The sequence below is a fragment of the Thermobia domestica genome, chromosome 11, assembly GCF_964235325.1.
Source record: "Thermobia domestica chromosome 11, izTheDome1.hap1.1, whole genome shotgun sequence".
NCBI classification, from domain to species: domain Eukaryota; kingdom Metazoa; phylum Arthropoda; class Insecta; order Zygentoma; family Lepismatidae; genus Thermobia; species Thermobia domestica.
The window spans coordinates 249,033,396-249,057,681 of NC_137464.1; the positions used below are offsets into that span (position 1 = coordinate 249,033,396).

At 36.0% G+C, this 24,286-nt stretch overlaps 1 protein-coding gene across 1 annotated transcript in view; it reads left to right on the forward strand.

The window, feature by feature from the left end:
* Window positions 1-20,952, forward strand: part of eRF3 (eukaryotic translation release factor 3) — a 40,247-nt gene extending 19,295 nt beyond the window's left edge. The window contains exons 5-11 of the mRNA XM_081731976.1: window positions 877-1,031; window positions 5,647-5,793; window positions 8,270-8,444; window positions 10,946-11,119; window positions 11,371-11,460; window positions 14,739-14,907; window positions 19,320-20,952. Coding sequence (XP_081588102.1) covers window positions 877-1,031; window positions 5,647-5,793; window positions 8,270-8,444; window positions 10,946-11,119; window positions 11,371-11,460; window positions 14,739-14,907; window positions 19,320-19,363 — 954 coding nt within the window. The 3' untranslated portion in view covers window positions 19,364-20,952. The remainder of the gene's footprint in view (window positions 1-876; window positions 1,032-5,646; window positions 5,794-8,269; window positions 8,445-10,945; window positions 11,120-11,370; window positions 11,461-14,738; window positions 14,908-19,319) is intronic.
* The last annotated feature ends 3,334 nt before the right edge of the window (window positions 20,953-24,286 follow it).

Genomic DNA, 24,286 nt, shown 5'->3' on the forward strand with positions numbered 1-24,286 from the left:
TGGGACGAGGGGAACATGCGTGCCGCCACTTTCATTCACTGTAGTTTATTTCAGGATGGTAGTGGTACAACCATGTTAAGTCCATGGTTACTGCTCGTGGCAGAAATTGGTCGGCATTTCAGTCAAAATGGGAGATAATTTCCCTTATTGTCCTCATTCTTTGACGCTTTTGATTTGCTGACAGATTTTTGGAACCCATTTTGCCGAGAATTTCCGCATGCCCACAATCTCTGTCACATGTTTTGCTGAAATTCTGAAATTTTCAAGAGTAATGTAATGAATTTCATCCACGATTTCAGGGCAGTGATAGTTTTTGGTCGTGCTGCACGTGGAGCATCGTCTGTTGAGAAATTGTTACGTTTAAACTGTGCCATCCACTTCTTCACCACTGAATATAACAGAGGCCTTAGTGTTTTACTGATTTCCTCATTAATTTGCTTTGGTGAATCGCTAGTTAGGTATACATGTTCAATTCAGGGGCTTGAAGAACACAAGAATTTAGTTATTGGTATGAAAATTTGTATTCGTACATACAGAGATATGTTCGTGAAAACTACATACCTCTGTGCACTCCTTCTGGGTTGGGCTACTAATTTTTCAGCAGTTTCTCGTACATAAATTATAATATTCTAATTATTCTGTACATTTTTATCTTTGAAAATCGAATTAATATAACTGAATGTTGCAAGATATAAAAGTAACACGATAAACTTATATATGCCACTGCTAAGAGTGTTTGTGTCGATATTAGAAGACGACACGATCTGATACATAACGGAGTATTTATATGTATTAAAACTTACTTTCTGTATTCATAAGATAAGAGAAAAACAGAATGAGGAAGTAGAAAATGTCTATTGTCAATTTTGTTTGCAGGTCATCTCAGCTCGGAAAGGAGAGTTCGAAACTGGTTTTGAAAAAGGCGGCCAAACGAGAGAGCACGCGATGTTAGCTAAAACAGCCGGAGTAAAGCATTTAGTAGTTTTAATTAATAAAATGGATGACCCAACGGTGGAGTGGTCGGAAGAAAGGTAAGTTACTTACGCTGCATAATATTTTTTTTTTTTCTTTTATAAATAAGATAAATTCCGCAGTGCTATATAATTTTAATACTGTGTACATGGACTACGTAAGTTATGTGAAGCGCTGTGTTCTGAGTAAACCCAAAAAGGTACTCATTTGTTCTACACTATTTCTGATTTAACAATCCCATCTCTTTTAGCCTAAAAGCCATAATCGTGGAACGTTAAACTAAAATATTTCATTTTATCTGATTTAACGATCGTCAGTAGTCGGATTCTCGCTGTCTTCACTGGTAACATTGTCGAAAGAAGAAAAATAGAGTTTAGTGGAGATACAATGAATGACCATTACTTGTACAGGAATAACTATGTAGACTTATCATATTGAAACTTTTAAAATACAGGCATCTCAGAGCCAGTCTAAAACTCCTAAGCCAGTATTCTGGTCCTTTTGTTGTTGACTACAACGTGATGATGATGATGATGATGATGTCACGTTATCATCATCACCACCAACTGCAAGAGGCACACTAACTTTACCGAGTGGAACACCCGCAATGGGAGTCGCAAGGTGCTGTGTTCACAAGTTATTTTAGGTACCGAAGAAGTTCTGTTGGCTTTTCACGTGGTGCCGTTGCATGTCCTTCCTATCTTTTTCATTTCGAGATAAAGAATGGAAAGTCACTTGTGTTTCCTCTTGTAAGTCTGCTGGTTGGCTTCTCATAATTAAACAGGGATAGGGACGTCAATGAGAATAAGTCGAATATGAGAAAACCAAACACCATTATGCATGCTTTACGAATCTAAACTGGAAACAAACTCTTACCCCTCTGTTGCAACTTCTGGGTGCAAGAACCTGTTTTTCAGATTCTGAATCCATATCAAAAAGTAATTATTCACTATTTTTAAACTGTTCTTGCTCTATGGAGATTAGTATTAAAAGCTGCAAGTGGTAGTTACTGTCTATCACTTCCGGCTGCAGTCAGAGATGAAACATGTTCTTGCGTACTGAAGCCATTAAAAAAAAAAAAAAAAATGCTTTGTCGCTATGTATTTCATTTGTTAAACCTTCAAACTATGCTATACATAAGTATCGGAAGTCTTACAGAACAGCTTTGTTCATCTGTCTGTAGACAGATACCTGAACGGAAACGGTAAGAGATATCAAAATTCGGTTTTTTGCAATCGATTGAACGTGCGAAGAATAAGTTTCATCTCCTCCGTTAACTTTCTATATAAGCCGGAAGTGATTCAGATTAATCAATTCCAGTTTCACTAGCTATCCCCATAGAAGTAACGGTAATAGATAACAATAGACAATCTTCTTCAATCAGTTCAGCATCTCAGAAGAATATATTATCAAAACCCGCAGTATTCTACCGAAACCGAAAACGATTGAAATTTATTAGTACTTCCGGTTTCAGTGCTGACCCATAAAACAAAAATGGTAAGAAATGTCGAAATGCTATTTTTGTAATTGATTGAGCATGCCAAGAATAGATTGCATCCCCTCCGTTAACTCTCTATACAAACCGGAAGTGATTCAAATGGAATGGCGGTTTCAAAATTTATCTTCATAGAACAGAAATGCCAATAGCGACCTGCAACCGATACAGTGTCCCAAAAGTATATATCATCACAATCCGTATTACAGTGGTTGAAATTTACTAGTATTTTCAGTTTCAAATCTTATTTCTATAGAGGAAAAGCTAAGAGATATCGAGAAGCTATTTTTTTTCAGCGTCCCAAGAATAGGTTCTATCTCCTTCCTTAACCCTCTGTTTAAGCCTGAAGTGATTTTGATGAAACATTTCCGGTTTCGGTATTTATCGCCATAGAACATAAACAGTAAGGGATAGGGAGTAGGCCGTGATGGCTTTTTGATATGGATTCAGCGTCCGAGGAACGAGTTTCATCTTTGACCTGATATGACTTTATTGCAACCAGTACTTAACAGAGGTACTACTTGAAGTTTGAGTATTGAATTTGTATACTTTGAAAGTCTACCGTAGTTACACACTGAAACGGAACTTATTTTTTCACTATGATTATCATTGTTAAAACCGGAGGCTAAATTCACATTGATAAGCCGTTTCTCGCTGTCTTACCTTTTATCCTCCGTGAAGATCAATCGAAAGTAGTAGTAAATTTCTACAAGTTGAGGTTTTACTAAAAGGATAAGAATAAAGACAGAATCTACTCTTGGGACGCAGAATAGATTTCAAAAGACTGCTTCTTTCTATCCCTTTCCGTTTCTGCTCTATGACAAGTGATGTTGAAGCCGGAAAGGGTTATTTTCTAATATGGTTTAAGATTACGGTTTAAATAGATGGAACCTATTATATGGACGCTAAATTGGTTCCAAAAAAAGTGTTTGTCACTATCTCTTAACCGTTTTTGCTCTGGTACCTGTCAATAGACAGACCGATATTAGCTGTTCTATAAGGCTTCCGATATTTATGCAGAGTATAGTTTGGACGTCTAATAACAGCAATTAATTTCTCAAGGACACACCGTGTACGAAACGCCCACTAGCCATAGAACATAAACAGGTATTCAAGGTGACTGTTAACACCGATAATGATCAATCATATGAGCTCTGAGAGAAGAATTCAATTGCAGTGCAGGGGCGGCATGATGGCTCAGTGGTAGAGCGCTTACCTCTGGTATGTGAGGTCCCTGGTTTGATCCCCAGACAAATAAATTTGTGGTAGACAACATCGTATCCGTGAATTTGTCAAGGTGTTTTTTTTTTTCTTCTCTCCCACATTCTCACCTGATTCTTCCATCATTCACTTGCCTTAATCATCCTTCCTTAGTCTAAAGGACATAATTGTGGAACATTAAACTAAAAGATTTAATTTTTTCCTTTCACATCGGTAGTCGCCACTTGCTGGAAATCTGTTTTGACTTCGACAACTAACACTTTTACCCAAATAATGTTTACAGAAACAAATATTCTAGCGCACAGCCCAAAATGCTGCATATTATTCATAGCTGTGGTAATACAACATACACTTCATCGTCATAACTATTCTGTTTTCTCATCTGTTTACAAGCTACCTTCAATTTACTGAAATTTGATGTGTTTGAAGAAGTGATTAATAATAAATGAGGATAATCGGCGTGCAAGCTAAGTTCGCCTTAAATGTTGATATTTCTAATATTGTGCTTCTACAGTGAAACATTAATGGTTTTCAGCAGTCCTATGAGAAAACAAGTGGTCTCTGACATCTTACCCGCAGTTGTCTGGTTGCAGCAGTTACAAAAGTCACGTCGTCCACTGACATGCATTTTTTCTAACGTTCCAAATATCCGATTTTCCTTTGATTTTTGAAAATTTCGGTGTTTTTCCTTCAGGATAAAATATTTCTTTATTTCTATTTACGTGGGAAAACAAATGTGAAACTTTTTTTTTTTTCATTAAAATTTAAACGTTTAAAGGAGTCCAAAATTTCCCAAGTAAAAATTGATGAAAAAAAACTTTATCCAAAACGCCTTTTTTTCCTCTCCAACGCTTGTATTTCTAATACCGATCATGAATTGCAATCATTATCTTTCTTTTTATTTTCTTTCGTACTATGTATGATCACATCAATAATAAAAAAATACTTAACTACTTTCCTTAAATATAAGGTCATCTGACACCTATTGTGTCCAAGATTGTAACTGCAGTAATTTTTCAAAATTTTGCAGTGATATTAATAAACGAAAACCATATTCACGAAGAAATGTCGATTAAAAGCAGGGAATTCGTGTTATTATTCAGTTCAGAATCTCTTGTTGTCGCGAATTCTGTCGCCACCGGAATCGGACTGAAAGATGCAAAGCTTAAAATACACAAAACGATAATATGCCTGTTGTTCTGTATGGTTGCGAAACATGGTCACTTACTCTGAGAAAAGAACATAGACTGCAAGTATTTGAGAACAAGATCCTGAGACGAATATTCGGACCCAAAAGGAACAGGAATGGGGGAACAAGATACCTCGTGTCAACTTTCCCCGGCGCTTTTCTTTAATAGCGTCCTTGGGGAATGGCTGAAACTTCATAACGAGGAACTTCATAATTTATACGGTTTACCAAAGATTGTTAGGGTTATCAAATCTAGGAGGTCTAGCTGGGCAGGTCATGTAGCCAGAATGGGAAAAAGTAGGAACGCATGCAAAATCTTAACTGGAAGACCAATTGGAAAACGACCATTAGGAAGACCTAGGTGCAGATGGGAGGACAATATTAAGAGCAAGTAGAAAGCATTTGTGAACGCGGCATTGAACCTCCGGGTTCCGTAGGCCATAGAATTAGTTAGTTAGTTTCAAAATTTGTACTGTTCTTACCTACTGAGCTGTTTGTAAGAATGTGTATTAAATTTTCGGTAATAAAAAGGTCTAATAAGTGTGAGCAGCTTTTACGTTGATGAAATAAGCATCCTAAAAATTATGTAACCTCTTTTAACCTAATTCCTTATCACTTCTTTAAAGTAAATGGGAGAAGTCTTTGTCCTTTTCGATGAAACTTTATATTTTATTTAAATGTATGTATGAAAACAGTATATCGAAAATAAGTCATATTGTGAAAACTACTGCGATAAAAGTTGCAGTTATGATAATTCTTTGTTTTTTAGGTATAACGAATGTAAAGAAAAGTTACTGCCATATCTCAAAAAGTTGGGTTTCAATCCTCAGAAGGACTTAACCTTTATGCCTTGTTCGGGACTCACCGGAATCGGACTGAAAGAACAAATAGATGAGAAACTTTGTCCATGGTACAGGTAATGTAGTCATCTTCACCTAATTTTTTTCATATATAATGTTAATGTGTATTTTCAGTTAATTTGTCAAGGTGTTTAATCTGCTGAATCGAGTGATATATTATTTTTGCTATGACACCTTTTCTTACACTTATGAGGCATGCTAGCACTTCGATTATGAGTAAACATGTTCATTTATACACAGATAGCTGTAAAAATAATGGAAACACTCATGTACTGCGACATGTAACCATTGGAAGTAACACTGGGCATGCAGTGCATGAGTTCGTTGTGTTGACTATTAGTAAGTAGTATACATGGTGGTGTAGTACGGATTCGTGTTTGGTATAGACCAGACACTGATGATGAAAAGTGAAATGCCTTTCCGATTTTCAGGCTCAGTAAATATTGGGGTACCGGTTATATGGAGCAAGTATATCCAAGACTACTAGAGTTTTCGATGCCCAAGACTACCAGTGTTCGATGCCATATTAATCACATAAGTTCCATTAAGGTGTTTCCACTATTTTGATAGCTATATATATAATGTGTGTGTGTGTGTGTGTGTGTGTGTGTGTGTGTGTGTGTGTGTGTGTGTGTGTGTGTGTGTGTGTGTGTGTGTGTGTGTGTGTGTGTGTGTGTGTGTGTGTGTGTGTGTGTGTGTGTGTGTGTGTGTGTGTGTGTGTGTGTGTGTGTGTGTGTGTGTGTGTGTGTGTGTGTGTGTGTGTGTGTGTGTGTAAGTAAGTAAATTTTATGAAAATTATTTTTGTTTATATTGTAAGAGAATAAAAATACATGTAAAATGTCATATTGTTTCTTTGCTGTAGTCATTGTTCTATTCGCTTTTGCTGTCACATTTTCTTAGTTAACTGTTTACGCTCTGCTGGTTACTTGTATTCCCTGGCATGACTTTATCTCGAGGATACGAATATACATACATATATATCGAAAATTGAAGAATATTGCCATTTAGTGATTTGTAATCAGAACATTAAAAAATAAAAATAAAAACTTATTGCTACTGTACTTATATCAAGCTTAGAGCGTCAGCGTATTTCCCCGATATATTTGAATTAATACTTGTCTGAGTATTAGTCATTCGCTTTGAGAGACTTGACTATAAGAGTGTGAAATATTTTAATATAATTTGCTATGCGGAATTTTATATTATAACTAGGGTGAGGATTTTTAAGTACTCATTTGTTTTCTTTTAGAGCAAAAATTAGCTCTTGAAAGGACCAGACGTGTTAAATGTTGTTGTAGTAGTTTCCCCCCCACTTTTGGGGGCGGGGTTTATTCCCATGATCTACCCCCATTCCCATTTCTTCTTTTGTGTGGATACATTTTATTATTTTATTTATTTTTTGTTTTAATTTCAAATTCCCTGCATGTAATTCCATCCATCTTGACTCTAGAACTATTACTTAAATAATGATTTTTCTGACCAGAGTATGTACTTATTTATTAAAATTAAAATAAATCGTAATTGTTTATATATAGAAAATTAAAAAAGTTAAAATTTTAAAATAAAACGGTAAATAATAATAATACCTTATTGTAGCATATTAAAATTATATTAAAAAAAAAATAAAATTGTATATCAATAATAATTTAATATTATGAACATATATATGCTAGTTAACGTCTTATGAAGATAACGTTACGTTATTGAAACTGTTACAACTTACTTTAATTTTAATAAATAAGTACATACTCTGGTCAGAAAAAAATAGTAATTATTCATATTTTCAAGTCTTCGTATCATTTTGTGCGACATTTCTGACAAAATCAGGCAGTGTGCGCTTTCTTTGAATCCAAAGTACTCACGTTAAGTTTCCAAAGCACATCTACTTCTTTAGCTAGGTAAGATTCATGATTCCCAGACAAAACTGTCTTGTATCTGAGGCTGCAAATACATAACGGCTGCCAGTAAAATGTTCAGAAAAAGGAAACCATAGGCTTCGTACTTCGCTCAGGTAACAGTTAGATGGTTTTACCAAAGAAAAGCTTGAGATTAGTCGTCTGAAAAGTCTGAATATTTTCGAATGTAGAATTTGTAACATCTACATTTGTAACTTCCTATTTCCAATAAGTAGAAAGTTTTCCCCATTGGTTTCTGTGAATGTAAGACGATCTTTGATCCAAAGATGTTTTCCTCCAGATAGAAACACTTACATTAAACAGCTTATATATGTAGGTTGTAACTATAATATAACTATCTATTATGTTGTTTTCAATTAGATACAATAGCAGTAATCAAAATAGTTAAGGGAAATGCTTTTTTTCGTCGTATTTTCAGCGCGTTTTCCTTTTTTTTTTTTCTTTCTTCTTCTGAAAATTGTCTCTAAAGTCTTAATCCTTATTATTATATCCTTATTATTGTTTTCTTTACAAGTTCATGCAATTTTCTGTATATTTTTAAGACTTTAAGAAGGTAAACTTCTTTGCTTCTTTGATTTAACGTATTCATTCCTAATTCTTCGTTCACATTTTTCAGAGGTGAAGCATTCATTCCATATATAGACAACCTACCTCCATTAAATCGGAACATTGAGGGTCCATTTATTATGCCAGTGGTAGATAAGTACAAGGATATGGGTACTGTTGTTATGGGCAAAGTGGAATCAGGAGAAGCCAAGAAGGGTCAGTCATTACTGCTGATGCCCAATAGGGTAAGAAGTTTGTTCTTATTCATATTGTAGAAAAACGTATTAAAATATACCTTCATGATCGTAAATATATTATTAATACATATATTTTAGAGGTGTAAGTTGATAACTTAGAATGTTCACTATCTGTTATGTAATCATTCATTTTTTCCCACAAACTCGCCACTTTAAACAGCACACGCGGACATCGAGATGTCCCAAAATTACACTTTTGCTTTCGTTCAGAAACGAGTGTAAGTACATTGTAATTATGTGTGAGTTATCTAGAGATTTAATAGTATAAGTGTAACAAATTAGACCCGTCTAATAATAATAACTTTGCAGGTTTTCCATTAAAACAAAAGCATGTTTTGACACTGCCTTGAATTCTGTTCAAACAGCGAAAATACTTTGTTCCCATCCTAGAAGTTGTACTACGTTTCTTCGAATGAGAAAGTTCGAAATGAGTCAGCAGTATGTTGTTTAACTTTTGGATGAACGATTACTCCACAGAACGGCATTAATGAGCAGAGGTTAGATGCAACATCAGAAGTTAGGTTTACTTCTGGGACAGAGTAACGTTTGCAAAAAGAATTTTGAAAGATATATTATTAAAAGATGATGACGAGTGTTTATTTGTTGATAACAAAAAAAAAAAAAAAAAAAAAAAAAAATTTAAAACAGATCAGTTAAGTATTATGTGCAGAGTTTGTGTTGTTGACAGAATGCGGATCACCAAAATAAAATATTCCCTTCCCAAACTCGGAAACGCGGAAGAGAGAAATATAACTAGAACGACGCAATGAACTTTTAAAAAATTTACACATTATTAAGAGAAAAATAGCCAGTCTTCTTTACCAGACAAGCTCCTGCTGCAAACATTTCACAGTGTCAAAATATATATATGAAAACAGCCACTTGCTAATCCATGTAAGAAGTCATAAATCGGGGAGAAACACAGATGAAAACGAAATGTGTCAACATTACAGGTTTTATGTAACATGTTTCGATCAGGATAAATGATAACAGATATACGCTTGTATATTTTTGTCACGAAGGAGTTCTGATTATTTATTGAGGTTAGCGTCTCTTAACAGCAGTACAGAACTATATGAGATGTGGACATAAAAATCCAAAACATTGTTATGCATTCATTTTTCAGTGCTCTCCCACCGGGAATCAAACCCAGGGTGAAGAGGAACTTATGAAAAGAGGCCGTGGGGCAAAGCTCCTTCCAGTAGAATTATTGAAATTAAAAGCAAAAAAATGTGAAAATTAATATCTGGAAATACGTACATACAAGAATGAAGAAAATGAGATTATACACGATAGAAAGAATATCGAAGATTTTCTTCACCCACTGTACTTACCAAGTTTTGCGTACAATGGTTTCTGGTTGGTTGGTCAAAGTATGCACTTTCTTTGTAGGTATGAGGGGTTCAAATTGCGGTGTAATTATCATAATTTACAAGTAAAAAATATATCGTTTTTAAGTGCTGATAAATCCATACTTCGTGTGCGAGATTTTGAAAACTTGTATCTTCGGGGCTTGTATATTGCAACATTGAATTTTATTTGTGAGTTATTTTATAGGTGCAATTTTGTTGCTATCCACAAGTACATAAATAGGGTGACCGGCGTTTTGTTGGTGGAAAGATTTGATTTGTGTTCTATACTTTTGGTACGTTTAGATATATTATGTAGAAATGTTGTACGTTCTATGGTCGACAAATATTTCATGAAGAAATTACTTTACAGTTCTATAAGTCAATACTACCATAAAGTTTTCGTTTTTCCAACAAAACTCCAGAACATTTGCGATGACGCGTAAAAGATATGTATATATAAAATGGAAGTAAGCTTGCAAATCAAAGGCAGAACAAAATAGCAAGGCAGCAGCAGTTGGAGCTTTAAGTGGCAATCCTTTTATATATATATATATATAGGGCCGGATCCAGGATTGTGGGGGGGGGAAGCACCAATAACTACCAAAATAACAAATCTCACTGAAACTTTTCAAAGTGACATGCAACAATATTCTTTACCCCTGACAACGCTGATGCATAGAACGGAGGGGGAGTATTTTAAAGAGAGTTGGAAGTGATATGGAGGAAAAAAATGTTCTTCTCTCCTCCTGGCTTCTATTTTTTCCCTACTTTGACAAATGTTGTATTGTTTTGCTTGGTGAAACCTTTTCTTTCAACCTTCTGAAAAGTGCTTTTGCAAAGTTCTGCTTTCTTTTAAGCCCCAAATGGAAACCTGATGGAAGAAAGTTTCGGAAAGTGTTGGTATTTTCACTGCTAACTTCTCATTTTAGATAATAAAAATTTGAGTTTTACGTCCCTCATTTTAGATAATATATATATATATATATATATATATATATATATATATATATATATATATATATATACATGCATATTCAAGAGTCGTAGAGATTTTGTGGTAGATTTTAATTTTAGAGCGATCGATTTTTTTTTTTTTTTTGTGTGTTCATGCGTTAAGAGTTCAGTGTTTTGTTTCAGACACCTGTAGTCGTAGATCAATTGTGGTCCGATGATGAAGAAGTGACGGCTGTAGGATCTGGAGAGAATGTCAAAATTAAACTTAAAAGCATAGAAGAAGAAGATGTATCACCAGGCTTCGTTTTGTGCGACGCTAACAATCCATCTAAAACGGGAAGAGTTTTTGATGCTCAGGTAAGTTCTCATACTAGGCAGAATGTGAACTGTTCAATAGAATTCAACAATTCTGAATAACTATTATACTGTAGTGTACTGTACTGTATTTTTCAGTCTAACCCGTTGTCCCAATTGCCTTTCAAGCCTTATATCAGAGTTTGTTAATATTACCGTTTCCGTTATCTGTAAATTCAAATATTTCTTCATAGCTTTAATTTGCAGCAGTTTTCGTCATATCAAGTGTCAATTTTTTTCTTCTCATTTTTTAGGTTGTTATTCTTGAACACAAGAGTATAATCTGTGCTGGATACTCAGCTGTGATGCATATCCATTGTGTAGCGGAAGAAGTTACTGTAAAAGTGAGTAATAATTTGTATGTTAGTTATATCCCTTGTCAAATTTGCCCGACTCGTGTTTGTATGTAACATGGTTGTGTGAAATTACGTGTGTTTTTTATTATTATTATAAGGTCTGTCCCGAAATTAATGCGCCCTATTTTCTTCTGCCGCGACTATTCGTCGCACAGCGTTGGGTGGGTGGGTGGAGTCTTGGGAGAGAACACAGCGTGACCAGCGCAAGTCGGCTCCGAGCCCCTGAGAGTCACAGTGCCTATTTCAGTGAACCCTTGTGTGAGTGCTCGGTCGAAATCAAGATGGAGTGGTAAGTGGTGACGAATCTTGGATCTTCGAATACAACCCAGAAACAAAAAGGCAGAGCGCAGAGTGGCACACGACGTCGGCCCCAAGCCCAAAAGAGGCAAGAATGAGCAAATCGAAGGTCAAAACGATGCTCATTGAATTTGTCAATTCCAAGGGATTCCTTTATGAATTTGTTCCACCTGGCCAACCAGTCAACACCAAATTTTTTGTCGAACTACTGAGAAGACTAAAGCACCGGGTCAGCCGTATCTGGCGCGAGATCAAGAAGTCCTGGAAGCTGCACCATGACAATGATCCCAGCTACAGCGCCTTTACGACGACCGACTACCTGGCCAAGGCCGGCATCTCAACGCTCCCCCAACAGCCTTACAGTCCTGATTTGTCCCCGCCCGACTTCTTTTTGTTCCCGAAGATTACAAAATCCCTCAAAGGAGGACATTTGGGGACCCTGGAGAACATCAAGGCGGCTACGACGAGGTTACTAAAGGACATCCCTGGGACGAGCTTCCAGGACGCATATAAAGCATGGAAATCACGTTAAGAAATGTCTTGAAGCAGGAGGGATGTATTTCGAAGATTATTGAATAATTGTACGAATCATTTTAATACATTTCTTAAAATAAAAATGGGTGCATTATTTTCGGGACAGACCTCGTATTGAGAGGATTTATTATTTTTCGTCAGGTTCTTTTATTATAAATTTATTCTGCATTGAATTTTTCTATATGATGATAGTATTGTCAAGGAAAATCATGTCCTCTGTCTGCCTTGAATGGTATATTTTGTTCTTTTAACAGAAAAAAAAGATGTGTGATGTAATGGTAATCTTCTAATGATACGAAAGTTGTGTTAGGAAAACTTATATAATGTATCTAAATGTAGAATCGGTATTTAAGAACCTGATGTTTTATATTACATCCGTTCGGAGAACTTACATTCTGAAAATGTTTTGTATCAGTTCTCATGAAATAAAATCAAGTTTGACAGTATGTACATATTATTAATTTAGTACATCTCACGTGACAGCACTTAAAAAGTTCGGAAACCCGGTCTGGAACAATAACGGATTCAAATAGTTTCTCAGGCAACTGTTTCACCTCTTGGTATATGTAACACACCAGCATTAAGACAAATTGATTTCTACAATAAATGCATTAATAAATTTGAAATATACAGGGTGGCCCAAAAGTAGGTATACAGTACCGTACTGATCAGCCCATTACATGTTATATCATTTATTATTGTTATCATTCAGGTGGACTTAGTTTCTTTATTATTTATTCTTAATGTCCTTTTACTTATACCTTAAGCTCGGAACAGCCTAAGCAAATACACTCAAGAACTAGGATGTTATACTTGGTCAGTGCATAGGTGTATACCTACTTTTGGGTCACTACAGTAGGAAAAGGAGATAGTGAATTTCATAATTATGAAGAAATAAAATCGTATATTGATTTTTATTATAATTTATATTGCATTCACAGACTAAATCAACATAGCTAATTTAGAGACTAAAGCAACATAACTAATTTACAGAGGATAAAAGTTTACCATCTAGAGTCAATGTTAACAAGAAATTGAAAATTTACTCTGTATAATAGACTGTGCCATCGTTCGTATCGTTTCCAAATGAAAAAAGTAATAAATAAATAAAAAGTTTGATAGGTTTGTTCCAGTAATGATTTTTTTGGAGGGGGAGGTGGCAAAGAAGAAATATTATACGTACGTACTTAGCAAGACAAGCAAAGAAAAAAAGTTCTCATTACATTACTTTCTGTTAAAGTATACCAATCATGTTCTTGAATTCTGTTTGTGATATTTTTACCATAGATTACCGAATATTACGTACAAATAAGGTTTCCGATTCGACCATGTGTAGCCTTTATATATATATATATATATATATATATATATATGAGGGTTGATCAGTAATGAATGATCATAAATGGATAAAACATAATTACCTGTACTAATCCTCCAAATGTTGATGGTCTTTTTCAAAATAGTCCCCATTACATGCAGTGCACTTGTTCCAGCGTTTTTGCTAGCTATCAAAGACGTGCTGGAAGCCATTTTTGGACAGATCCTTCAAAATCACCTTCGCAGCATTCACCACTGCCCCTGAAGATGCGAAGCGCCATTCCCGGAAGTGTTCTACCTTAGGTACACACGGAACGGTGATGTTTACAAGATAGTCAACAGAATTTCTGTACTGTTCTTCGCATGTCACTTCCATGTTGCCTTATGCGAAACTGAAACTACGTGTGCTTGAACGGCTGCCAAGGTCACATTCCTGACGTCATGGCCTTCAAACTTGCTCGATCTGTTCGTCACTTGTCTCAATACACAGACGTGTTTCGTTTTCTGTGTCTTGCTGTAGTATTTACCTCATAAACACTGGTGATCAGTCTTCATTGATCAGTTTGTGTATAGAATATAATTTTTCAGAAGCAATTTCTTTTTAAAGACATCCTCTCGAGAAACTGTCGATGTAAGGTAGGGTCATAGAAGTGAGTTTGAGTTTAGTTTTTATGTCCTTAAGCAGCATCAAGGTTATAAAGGACAGGATGTACTGTTAATGTAGACTCCGAACCATTATGTGAAATCAACGTTCACAGTGCAGGCGGTACCACACTACTCTGTCTCACCTCCAAGATAGGTGGATTACAGGACCACGCCATCTGCCCTGGCGTTTGTTTTTGTATTGAGGTATATGTTCACGTCATAAATAAGTAAAATACCCAAGCCATTTTCTTCTTCAGTGGGGAGAGTATTGAACACATTATGATGATTCAGATTACACCTTAAACCGTAGTCCATGTCTCAGATAGCTTTGGTGCTGAAGGGGCTCTAAATTTCAAAGAACAGCAACCTCCTTGCAGTTAGCGTGTGTTGAGATCTAGATTAAAAAAGAAAATTTAGTGGATAACAAATTCTATATTCATAAACATACTATATTGTACTTTCTTCTTTTTTAGGCCTTAATATGCCTGGTAGACAAAAAATCGGGAGAAAAATCAAAGACGCGGCCACGTTTTGTAAAACAAGATCAAGTCGCTATAATGAGGTTAGAATGTGCAGGTGTGATCTGTCTGGAACCTTTCAAATTGTTTCCTCAAATGGGACGCTTTACTCTTAGGGATGAAGGTAATTAATATTTTTAGCTTTCTATCTGCAAGTGTTATAAGTTTAACTACCATTTATTTATTCATGTGCTTTTTTTTTTATTTTTTTTTAAAGTTACATACATTTCCTAAGTTAGTTGTAGATACTTGTATTAAAGTAAGCAAAATAAAGTAAAAATGGTAAGTACTGCCTGCCCGACATAAGTAAAACCCTGTAAAATGAAAAAATGAATAACCTAAAATCAAAAGATCAGTGCAATTCAAAGCATTTTGCATAAAATGTTATACATATTACTACCACCACTATTTTAACTACAAAAGCATTGCATTACTTTCACAAAATGTTGAAAATTTTCTCCACTAACTTCAGGACGCATATAGACCAGGTGACATTTGTTGGTTTCTGCTTTTGTTCATTATGTTAGCTGAGATGTTCTTCACGACTTTGATTATGTTGGACCTCAAATGTGGAGCCTTCTGGGTTATCATATACTGTGTTGTCTACAAACCCCCCATAAATGAAAATCTAATGAATCCAAATCTTTCATTATTAGTCAGTCTTGAAGGAATTTGCGAAGCATTTCCATGTTTGTATGTATGGTATTTTGCCCCGTCCTGCTAGAACCAACAATAGCAATCATCTTCTAGCATAACCACAAATTAGTTGTAACGTTCACATACACATCTACATTTACAGTTTGTGTGTGTGTATGTGTGGCGAAAATAGATGGGCCCTATAATTCACCACCTAGAAATTGTATTACGCGGCAATCATTTTCTTGCGAGTATGTTTTGCTTTGTCGTATATAATACTAGAAAATCGGTGCTGAAAGATACCGCAGCAATGTTCATATGATTTTGTTGCAAGTGATAATAGTTTTAGTTCAGCCCAATTCGCTGTAGCTCCTGATTATACTGTAGTTCCGATCCTAATTGGACTAGACACATGGAACATGATACAGGATACGTAGAAAAGAACAAAGATTCAGAAAGTGTATGACTTTCGGACAGTTATTGAACCATCGCTTCGTTTAGGAGGCAATCACAATGGGAAATGTCACCCCCAAGCGTGGTTCTTACTTTGTCCTGACCCGCAGCTCATTATGAGTTGTATCCACTGGTTTATATATTTCTTTTTATGAATGTGTATGCTTGCAAACCAGCTGTGATTTCATTGGTTAGACAACAGTCTCCCCAAAAATACCATCTTGAACACATCGAGTACTCAGTTTACGCATCTTGTAGATACTAAAAAATTACACGGAGAAGTTTTAATGGTTGTACACTAGAGTCCCGTTTAACCGAATTTGATGAGACCAGTAACATTTCGGTTGAACGAAAATTAGGTTAAACCGGAAGATGTCTCTTGACCTTTAGGACCTTTAGAGTATAATACTTTCAGTGTGCTTAAAATAGATGAGATAGGGTGAAGTGAGTGAGTACAGCCAACGTATCATAACAATGAACTTCCTTTGAAAAATAACTGTTAATCCAAAATAATATTGTACACATTGTTGTTCTTAAATGAATGTCGCGCACCAGTAAAGGCTGATTTTTAGCTGTTCGGTTAATTCGGAAATCGGTTAAAAGGGACTCTAGCGTATTTGATTTTTGCAATTGTTTCCAATACTAGAAAGGGGAGATAAGACTGACAAACGCCTTTCAATCGTAGCTATAATTGGAAGTAAAATGTTTTCCAAAGAAAATTGACGATCATTTTTCTCCGACTTCATTGTCAAATAATCTTTCTTAGTAAGTAAATTGACGCATGCTGGTAAATTAAGAAAAATTGTGCCTACCTATTTAGATGTAGATTATTATTATTATTTATTAGGAGTCAAGATTGTTTAAGATAATATAATAAGTTTCCGTAGGTTGCATATCTTCGAGCAAAATGCTTATCACATCCCGAATTCGCATGTCATTATCTTCAATTCAGTTACGAATTCCGATCACTAAACCTGCTGATTGTATAACGAATTACTTAATGATGTAATAGGATGTACACTCATGTCCAAAATTATCGTCGCATGTCTATAAATATGTTGTTGTAGGAATAAAATTTGATAACGAATTCGCCCCGTATTTTTTTATAATGTGAGTATGTGTATAATCGGGAAAGACATTTATGTGGCAAATTTCGTGTCAAAAGAGCAGTAAATAACAACAATAACACTTCCTTATTCATTTAGCAACATTTTGTTTTACTCATTCTAATTTTCGTATTTATAATTCTTTTTCTATGAAATTTACCACAAATATACATTTCCCAAATATACACATAGTATCAGTATTGAAAGTACCCTGCAGAATCATTATCAAATTATATTCTTACAAGAAGTTATAGATATGCGACAATCATTTTGGACATGAGTGTACATTACTAATAAAAGTGAAAATTGACTCAATGAAGTGTTTTGTTCACCCGAGATGATAATTCATGATCCCATTGTGGATATCAATTTCACAGTAGACATACTAAGTGAAATGCTCTTTCTTCGCACAGGAAGAATGAGTTTGTGCAAGGTATTTGAACCCTTCTCCCCTTAAGATACACATTTCAATGAAAGTAGTTGTAAAAACCCATAAAGTACTGTATTTTTGACATAAATTTTGAACTCCTCTTAGGGTATACTTTGTAATTAAAGTGACATGATTAAAGACCCAGATTGAGGCAGGTACTGTGTCCCAAATCATTTCCAATTATTCATCCTTTTTTTCGTTGATGCGATCGCAAACAATAGACAACGTCGATTTCAATGTGTCGAAAGGAAAAATAAAAAGAAAGTAATTTTTCAAAACGCTATAGAGGAGTCAGCAAGAGAAGGTCTCTGACAGCTAGCAAATGCGTCTCCACTATTCACGTGTTAAGGCTTTTTGGGTACATCTATAATGACACTTTTCTTAATGGTGTAAAACAGAGTGACCGTGGTTGGTAACACTATCACCAAAATAAAGGTTCCATTTTGTCTCCACACTTGGTAAGGAACTTCAGAGACCATCTTGGCTCCTCTATAGGACACGTTTTCTTTTATTTTTAATGAGCAGTGTATATATATATCGAGTTTTACAATCTTCTATTTTTTGCGTAGATTTTGACTCTCATACTCCCTTTAAAATATGTATTTTAATCAGTGACCATTTAAAAAAAATCGAGGTAGATGATATTCCAAAATTCATTTCGAATTGTTCAGTTGCGGTTATGTAAACAGTTGCCAAAGATGGTCGAGTTCTCAGGACGTTTATGCCATATGAGCAGCGAAGTGTTACTTGTTTTATATGGTGCAGGGAACAGATATCCACAGAGAAATGGATCCGGTGTATGGGAACCAGTGTTTAACAATGCAAAATATGCATTGGTGGTGCAGGGAGTTCATGAACGGACTAGAAAATACCCAAGACAATAAGTGATCGCGCCGGCTTCGTTCCTTGCTGACACCAGACGACATTGCGTTTTTAGGGAATTTTGACAATGGATCAACGTGTTAATCTGAAGGACTTTCCAAAGAGGTTGACATCTTTTGTGGTAGTGTTTATAACATTGTCCACGATTCGTTGGGACGCCGCAAGTTGTCATGCCTCTGAACTGTTTTCAGCGTTACTTTGAGAAGGTCGAAAGTTTTCTGGACCTCATTGTCACTGGCGATGAAACGTGGATACTGCATTACACTCCCGAGTCAAAATAGCGGAGCATGTTGTAGAAACGTGCCGGCTCGTCAGTCACGAAGAAATTTCGAAACACACCATCCACCGGTAAACTGGTGCTTTCAGTGACAGTCGAGGATCACTCGTACTGGATTTCCTGCTAACTGAAACCATCAACGTAGAATGCTGTTGTTGCATTCTCCCTCAAGCAACCAGTAGGAAAAAGCGTCAGGGTATTCTGGATGTTGATGTGGTTTCCCTCCATGACGGTTTGTAATCGGGAAATAAATCAGTAGGCGCAAACACTTTGATTTTTCATCGTATATAAGCACCTTAAAATTTTAAGATTCTTGTAACTTAATCAAATTTTGCATCTCCGTACTTAGACATGGCAACATTAATTTGCACATTATCACAACTCCGTGATTCTGAACTGGAATGAAATACTTAGTTACTGTATTGGAGAGATGAAAGTAGCCAACACATCTCTTGAACAGAAGTGAACAATTTGTTACACGTTAATCAAATTAATGATTATAATCCGTATCTGAAATGAACATAATGACGTACGGATTCGGAATGAGGAACATTTTGCACGAAGATTCGCCAACTGAGGAAGGTGCTAATATTCACTGAAGATGAAATTAAGGTTCTTAGTTAAAAATGAAAATAAAATACAATTCAGTTGGTAAGCATCCTTCTTAATTATTTACTTATGTATTTATTTATTTAATTTAACTGTTTTAAATGATAGCGATCTCGTTGTAACATAATCTGTTTGTATTTCAGGTAAAACCATAGCCATAGGAAAAGTTCTTAAAGTGATCGAGTAAATTGGTTTATCGGCTGCTACGTTGTTCCCATTGTTCGTATCTGACAGATGGGCTGAAAGGAACGCTACATTCACATACCATCCATTATGTTTTGTGTGTGCTAGTGAGGTGTTGAAAAGTTCCAAATGCATGCTGAACAAGTGAATCATGTAGTACTATTTGATATGAAAACAGTTGGTGCTCTAGCTGCTGGAGGTGTCAAGTTTAAAAATATCGAAGACTGGTGCAAATGGTGACTCCGTAACATTCAGCCATTTTTCACTCACTGCACAGTTCCTTGCCAGTACAAACTGGGACTGGAAGACCGAAACCAGCAGCTGTACTTCCTACAACTTGCCCTCCAGCTCAATAATTGTTGAATTCATTGCTTCATTATTAAAAACAGCGTGATTGTCTTCTGGCTCCTTGAACCATGGTTTGCAGCATATCAGATCACTTCAATAACCTATGAAAGATTTTTTTTTTTATTATTATTATTAAAAACTAAAACAGCCATACTCTACTTGCACATTAATTGGTTGCTTTATAAGCCTATTAATGTAATTGATTGCTTTCAGTGTAGCATGCTAATTTTGATCTGCAGGCTGCACGAGAAAAAAAAAAAAAGAAAAAAAAGCAGACGAACTATGTTGGACTTAATGCAGCCTGTGTTGATTGGACTTGCTGGTAATCGGTGACTAAAGGTTAACAGTTTGTATGCAATTTCATATGTATATAGTTTTTTTTTTTTCCTTATTATTATAATTACTTGTCATGTTACGAGCCAGGATAAGGACTTACATTAAAGCAGCAGGACTTGTTTTGGTTTAGTTATTTTATACATATTTTCGTTTATGTCTTTCCTTTTCTGTACAAAATCATAACATCTGAGTTAAGGGTTCTTGTACATGCCTTTAGTCACTGTTAAGATATATATATATAAAAATTATATATATAAATATATATAATAAGAAGTGTGATATGAATCATTAACAGCAGTAGTTACGTTGCTAAGTGAAAGAAAGTTATGATCTGTTGACAGCAAGATATTGGAGACAATAAGGTTGATACAGTCTTTTGAACAGCTTAATTTTTTTGTACCTTAACGTCTTGATAGAAAAATCTTGCAACTCTTGTGAATAAGTTCTGATATATTATCTTCAGGATGAAATGTCTATATATAAGAAAACGATAAACTGGAGGGTCATTGTTATTTATAATGTTAATTTTAAAAAGGTTGAGGGATAATTTTATATGAACAAAGACATTCAATCACATTACATACATTTGAGTTGATGGGAATTCTGTCTAGAAACTGGAAAGTTTTTAAGTGACTCTTGTCTGATATTGTTTGTTGGGCTGCACATCCAATTTCCCCTTTGAGTTTTGGTAGAAAGTAATCGAAAAGAGTTTTGGTTGAACGAGAGAATAAAATGTGTTTTGGAGACTGTCAGCTGGTGAAGTATGCCCAGAAAAAAAAATGAAGTGTACTCAAATGGTACATGGTTTCTCTTTGCCTTTTTTATAAGCTGTTTCAGGAAATGCCTTGGTAGGTATTTCTTGATTAATGAGAGATTTTCACATTACAATAAAGGATGATACGAAACGATTGTATAATTTTCATTATCAAGTTACCGAATAAGGGTAAAACAAACAGCAAGAAACACACAATGATCATTTATTGTACTAGTTGCTTGTATTCATAATGTAGAAAATCTGGTACTTCGTACCGTTTGCTTGGTTTTTCGTCAAAGGACCTGAAGAAGTGGTTATATGGTAGGAAAAACAGTGAATAGTATAAAATATACGAACCTCCTTGTCAACAACTCGAAATTGTCAAATACGTATTTTAAAAGGCTTTTCTTATTCTATGTGTTTAACAAACTTGAATAGAATCTGTTAATGAAATGTGTGCCATTGAGAAAATGGATGTATCCGTATTGCGTCTTTGTCCTTATTTATGCCGAGACAGTTTCGATGGATGCTACAACCTTAATCATTCGGCGCAACTTTGTGCAAGTACTTCATATCAATGTAATATTTACAAGTAAACTGAAAGGATGTACGTAGTTTTCTGAAATTTGTGACTGAAATTAAGAAACTGTCTTACAAAGCACGGATGTGAATACTATTTGTACGAACACGCGCCAAGTGATTAAGGTGTCACCACCCATCGAAACTATCACGCTATTAATTAGGACAAAAATGCAATAAAGTATGCACCCCATTTGCTTAATTTATCAGTGTAGGTCAGCCGCGTATCCCGGCGGAATATGTGCCATTTAACTCCTCAGTGACGCGGGAAGTTTAAGTCCCCGCTTGATCAACAAGAATATTTAATTTTTATAATCAAGAAGAATATTTAATTTTCTACACTTAACTCACATTTCCCAGAGCGTCTCTTTAAGATGAAAAAGTCCGACCCGGATATATTGAATAAATTAGAAGTTATGCCACCTCAAAGATCACTGCGAAAGTCACCGCTGCGTAGTAAAATCGAAAACATGTAAAGAGGAAGAGATAAGTACCACGTAGTAGCATCTGAAGAAGGAGATCACCACCACGTAGATACGTTGGAAGCATGTAAAGAAGTGGAAATCATTTTCATGTAGGTAGGTGGGCAGCATATAAAGAAGAGGAGTTCACTACGACGTAGGTGGATCGGAAGCATGTGACGAAGGGCAGGTTATTAATACGTAGATAAGTTAACACGGACGGGTTAAACATGGTAAAAATGTCTCCTCTTACAATGACTGATTCAGTTATATAATAGTCTGTTATAAACTGTCGGACAATCTGTTACAATTTTTTGTGTGTAGTGGCGGAGCAATAATTTCCAATTCGCCGGATTGTCTATGTTGGCATAATTTGCCTCATGCATATAAGTGTGTCATCAGCAGAGTTGAAAATCTTTTAAAGTTACAAGAAATATGTCAGGTAGTCTAAAAAGTATTGAGCCTGTTTCATACGAGATGGCGTTAGTGTTCCAAATCTCAGGGGATACATGATCTGCAACGGCTCAGGCCTAACATCATTCGATAGCTGACAGTTGAAGATAGTATATGGTATGTCCAATAAATACACGAAATTAAGTCATAAATACTGTATTAGGGTACATCAATCTTATCTCCTTCAAAATACTCCCCATTTGTAGGAATATACTTGTCCCACCTTTGTGTCCATTGTTGAAAACATCCCTGGAAGTTTTTAGACGTCAGGCTCTTCGGGAACCTTGTCGTTTGACGTTTTATCGTCTCGACCGTCCCAGTACCGCTCTCGCATGACCATTTTACATTTCAGAAACAAAAAGAAATCGCAGGATGCGAAGTCTGGCGGTAGGGAAGATGATCTAGGGTTATGGTCGAATTACAAGTCACAAACTCACGGACAGTCATTAATGGATGTGCTGGCGCGTTGTCATAATGCAACATCCATCCATTATCACCACAGAAATTCAGTCGCACTCGACGCGTACGATCTCTCAAGCGCTTGAGAACCTCAACATAGAAGGTACCATTTACTGTTTGTCCTGGAAGAAGAAATTCATGGTGGACAACACCATGAGTGTCAAAAAAACACGAACAACATGACTGATTTTAGATCGATTTTTATGACAGTTTTCTTTCGTGGTTTAGCTTTTGCTTTCTATTCCTTGCTCTGTGATTTGAGCTTGATTGCGTACAGCCATGATTCGTCACGTGGCCCCGCGTGGCGTAGTCGCTAACGCTGTCATCTGGTGCGAGCGGCCCCGGGTTCGATCCCCGGTGTGGACACGGTCGAAAAAGTGTAACAGCTTTTTCAGGGCAGCCATCTTGAGTGAGATTTTTCCTGGGTTTCCCTCATTCATACCAGGCAAATGCCGGGATGGTACCTACCAATGGTCCCAGACCGCTTCCTTCCTTCGCTTTTCCCGGATAGTGTGATCGCCGAGGGACATCATCCCTCATATACGTGACGTGCTAAATGGCCATAGATTTCGAAAGCCCAGAAATCTAAATCCTCATCCCATGATTCGTCACTAGTGATGCCCCTTTCAAGAAAACCAGAAGTTTGAACGGAGCTTTCCCAGTCGGTGCAGCATTCGGTCTTTCGTAGCTTTTGGTCAGATGTTAACAACTTTGTGAGACAATTTTTGCACACAATTTTCTCTTAACTCTTTTTGGATTTTTTGGTAACTTTTGTTACCATGGCGTAGTATCGTCTTTGAGCACTTATTATTTAGGTCCTATAACAGATATTTAATCCAGGTTTTTTAATTAGTCAAGTCAAAATGGACCAATGGACACCACAGATGCGTTTTGGAATTGGATGGGCAACTTGGCGACGCCAAGTGGGGACGGAGGGGAATGACTTCTTTTATTTTTTCTTAAGGCAAATTTCTCACACTTTTAATTTTTACGATATCAGATTGGAACTTTGCATACGGATTTGTGTATACTTTCAGGTATTTCTCATTTTTTTTTTTTTTTTTCGGAAAGCGAGGCCGGGCACGAGGGGCGCAAGTGTTCTGAGGGGGTGATTTTTTCAGAAAAATTTCCGGTCTTCCCCAATTTTTCCGGGACAGGTATATGATACGTACATGCAAATAGTACCGTTACAAAAGGGCGTGTTATACTAAAGAAAAGAAAATTTGAACCATGACTCTAGGCCAAATAGTAATGACGCAGTAAATTTTTATGTGAATATACAGGAATAAGACAAAAAAATTTAAAACGTTTGCAAAAGTTTGAAAATCATACCTAGTATGGTGTGGGGCCTCCTTTTGCGTCCAAAACAGTTTGGTCCGACGTGGAATAGACGTATACATCTCCTGAATCGTGGTGTGTGGAATTTTGTACCAATGTTCCTCCAAAACACGCTCCAGTTCCGTAAGGAATGCTGGTGGAGGGTAATGAGACCGAACACGCCTTTCTAACTCAGACCACGATGGCTCAATGATGTTCA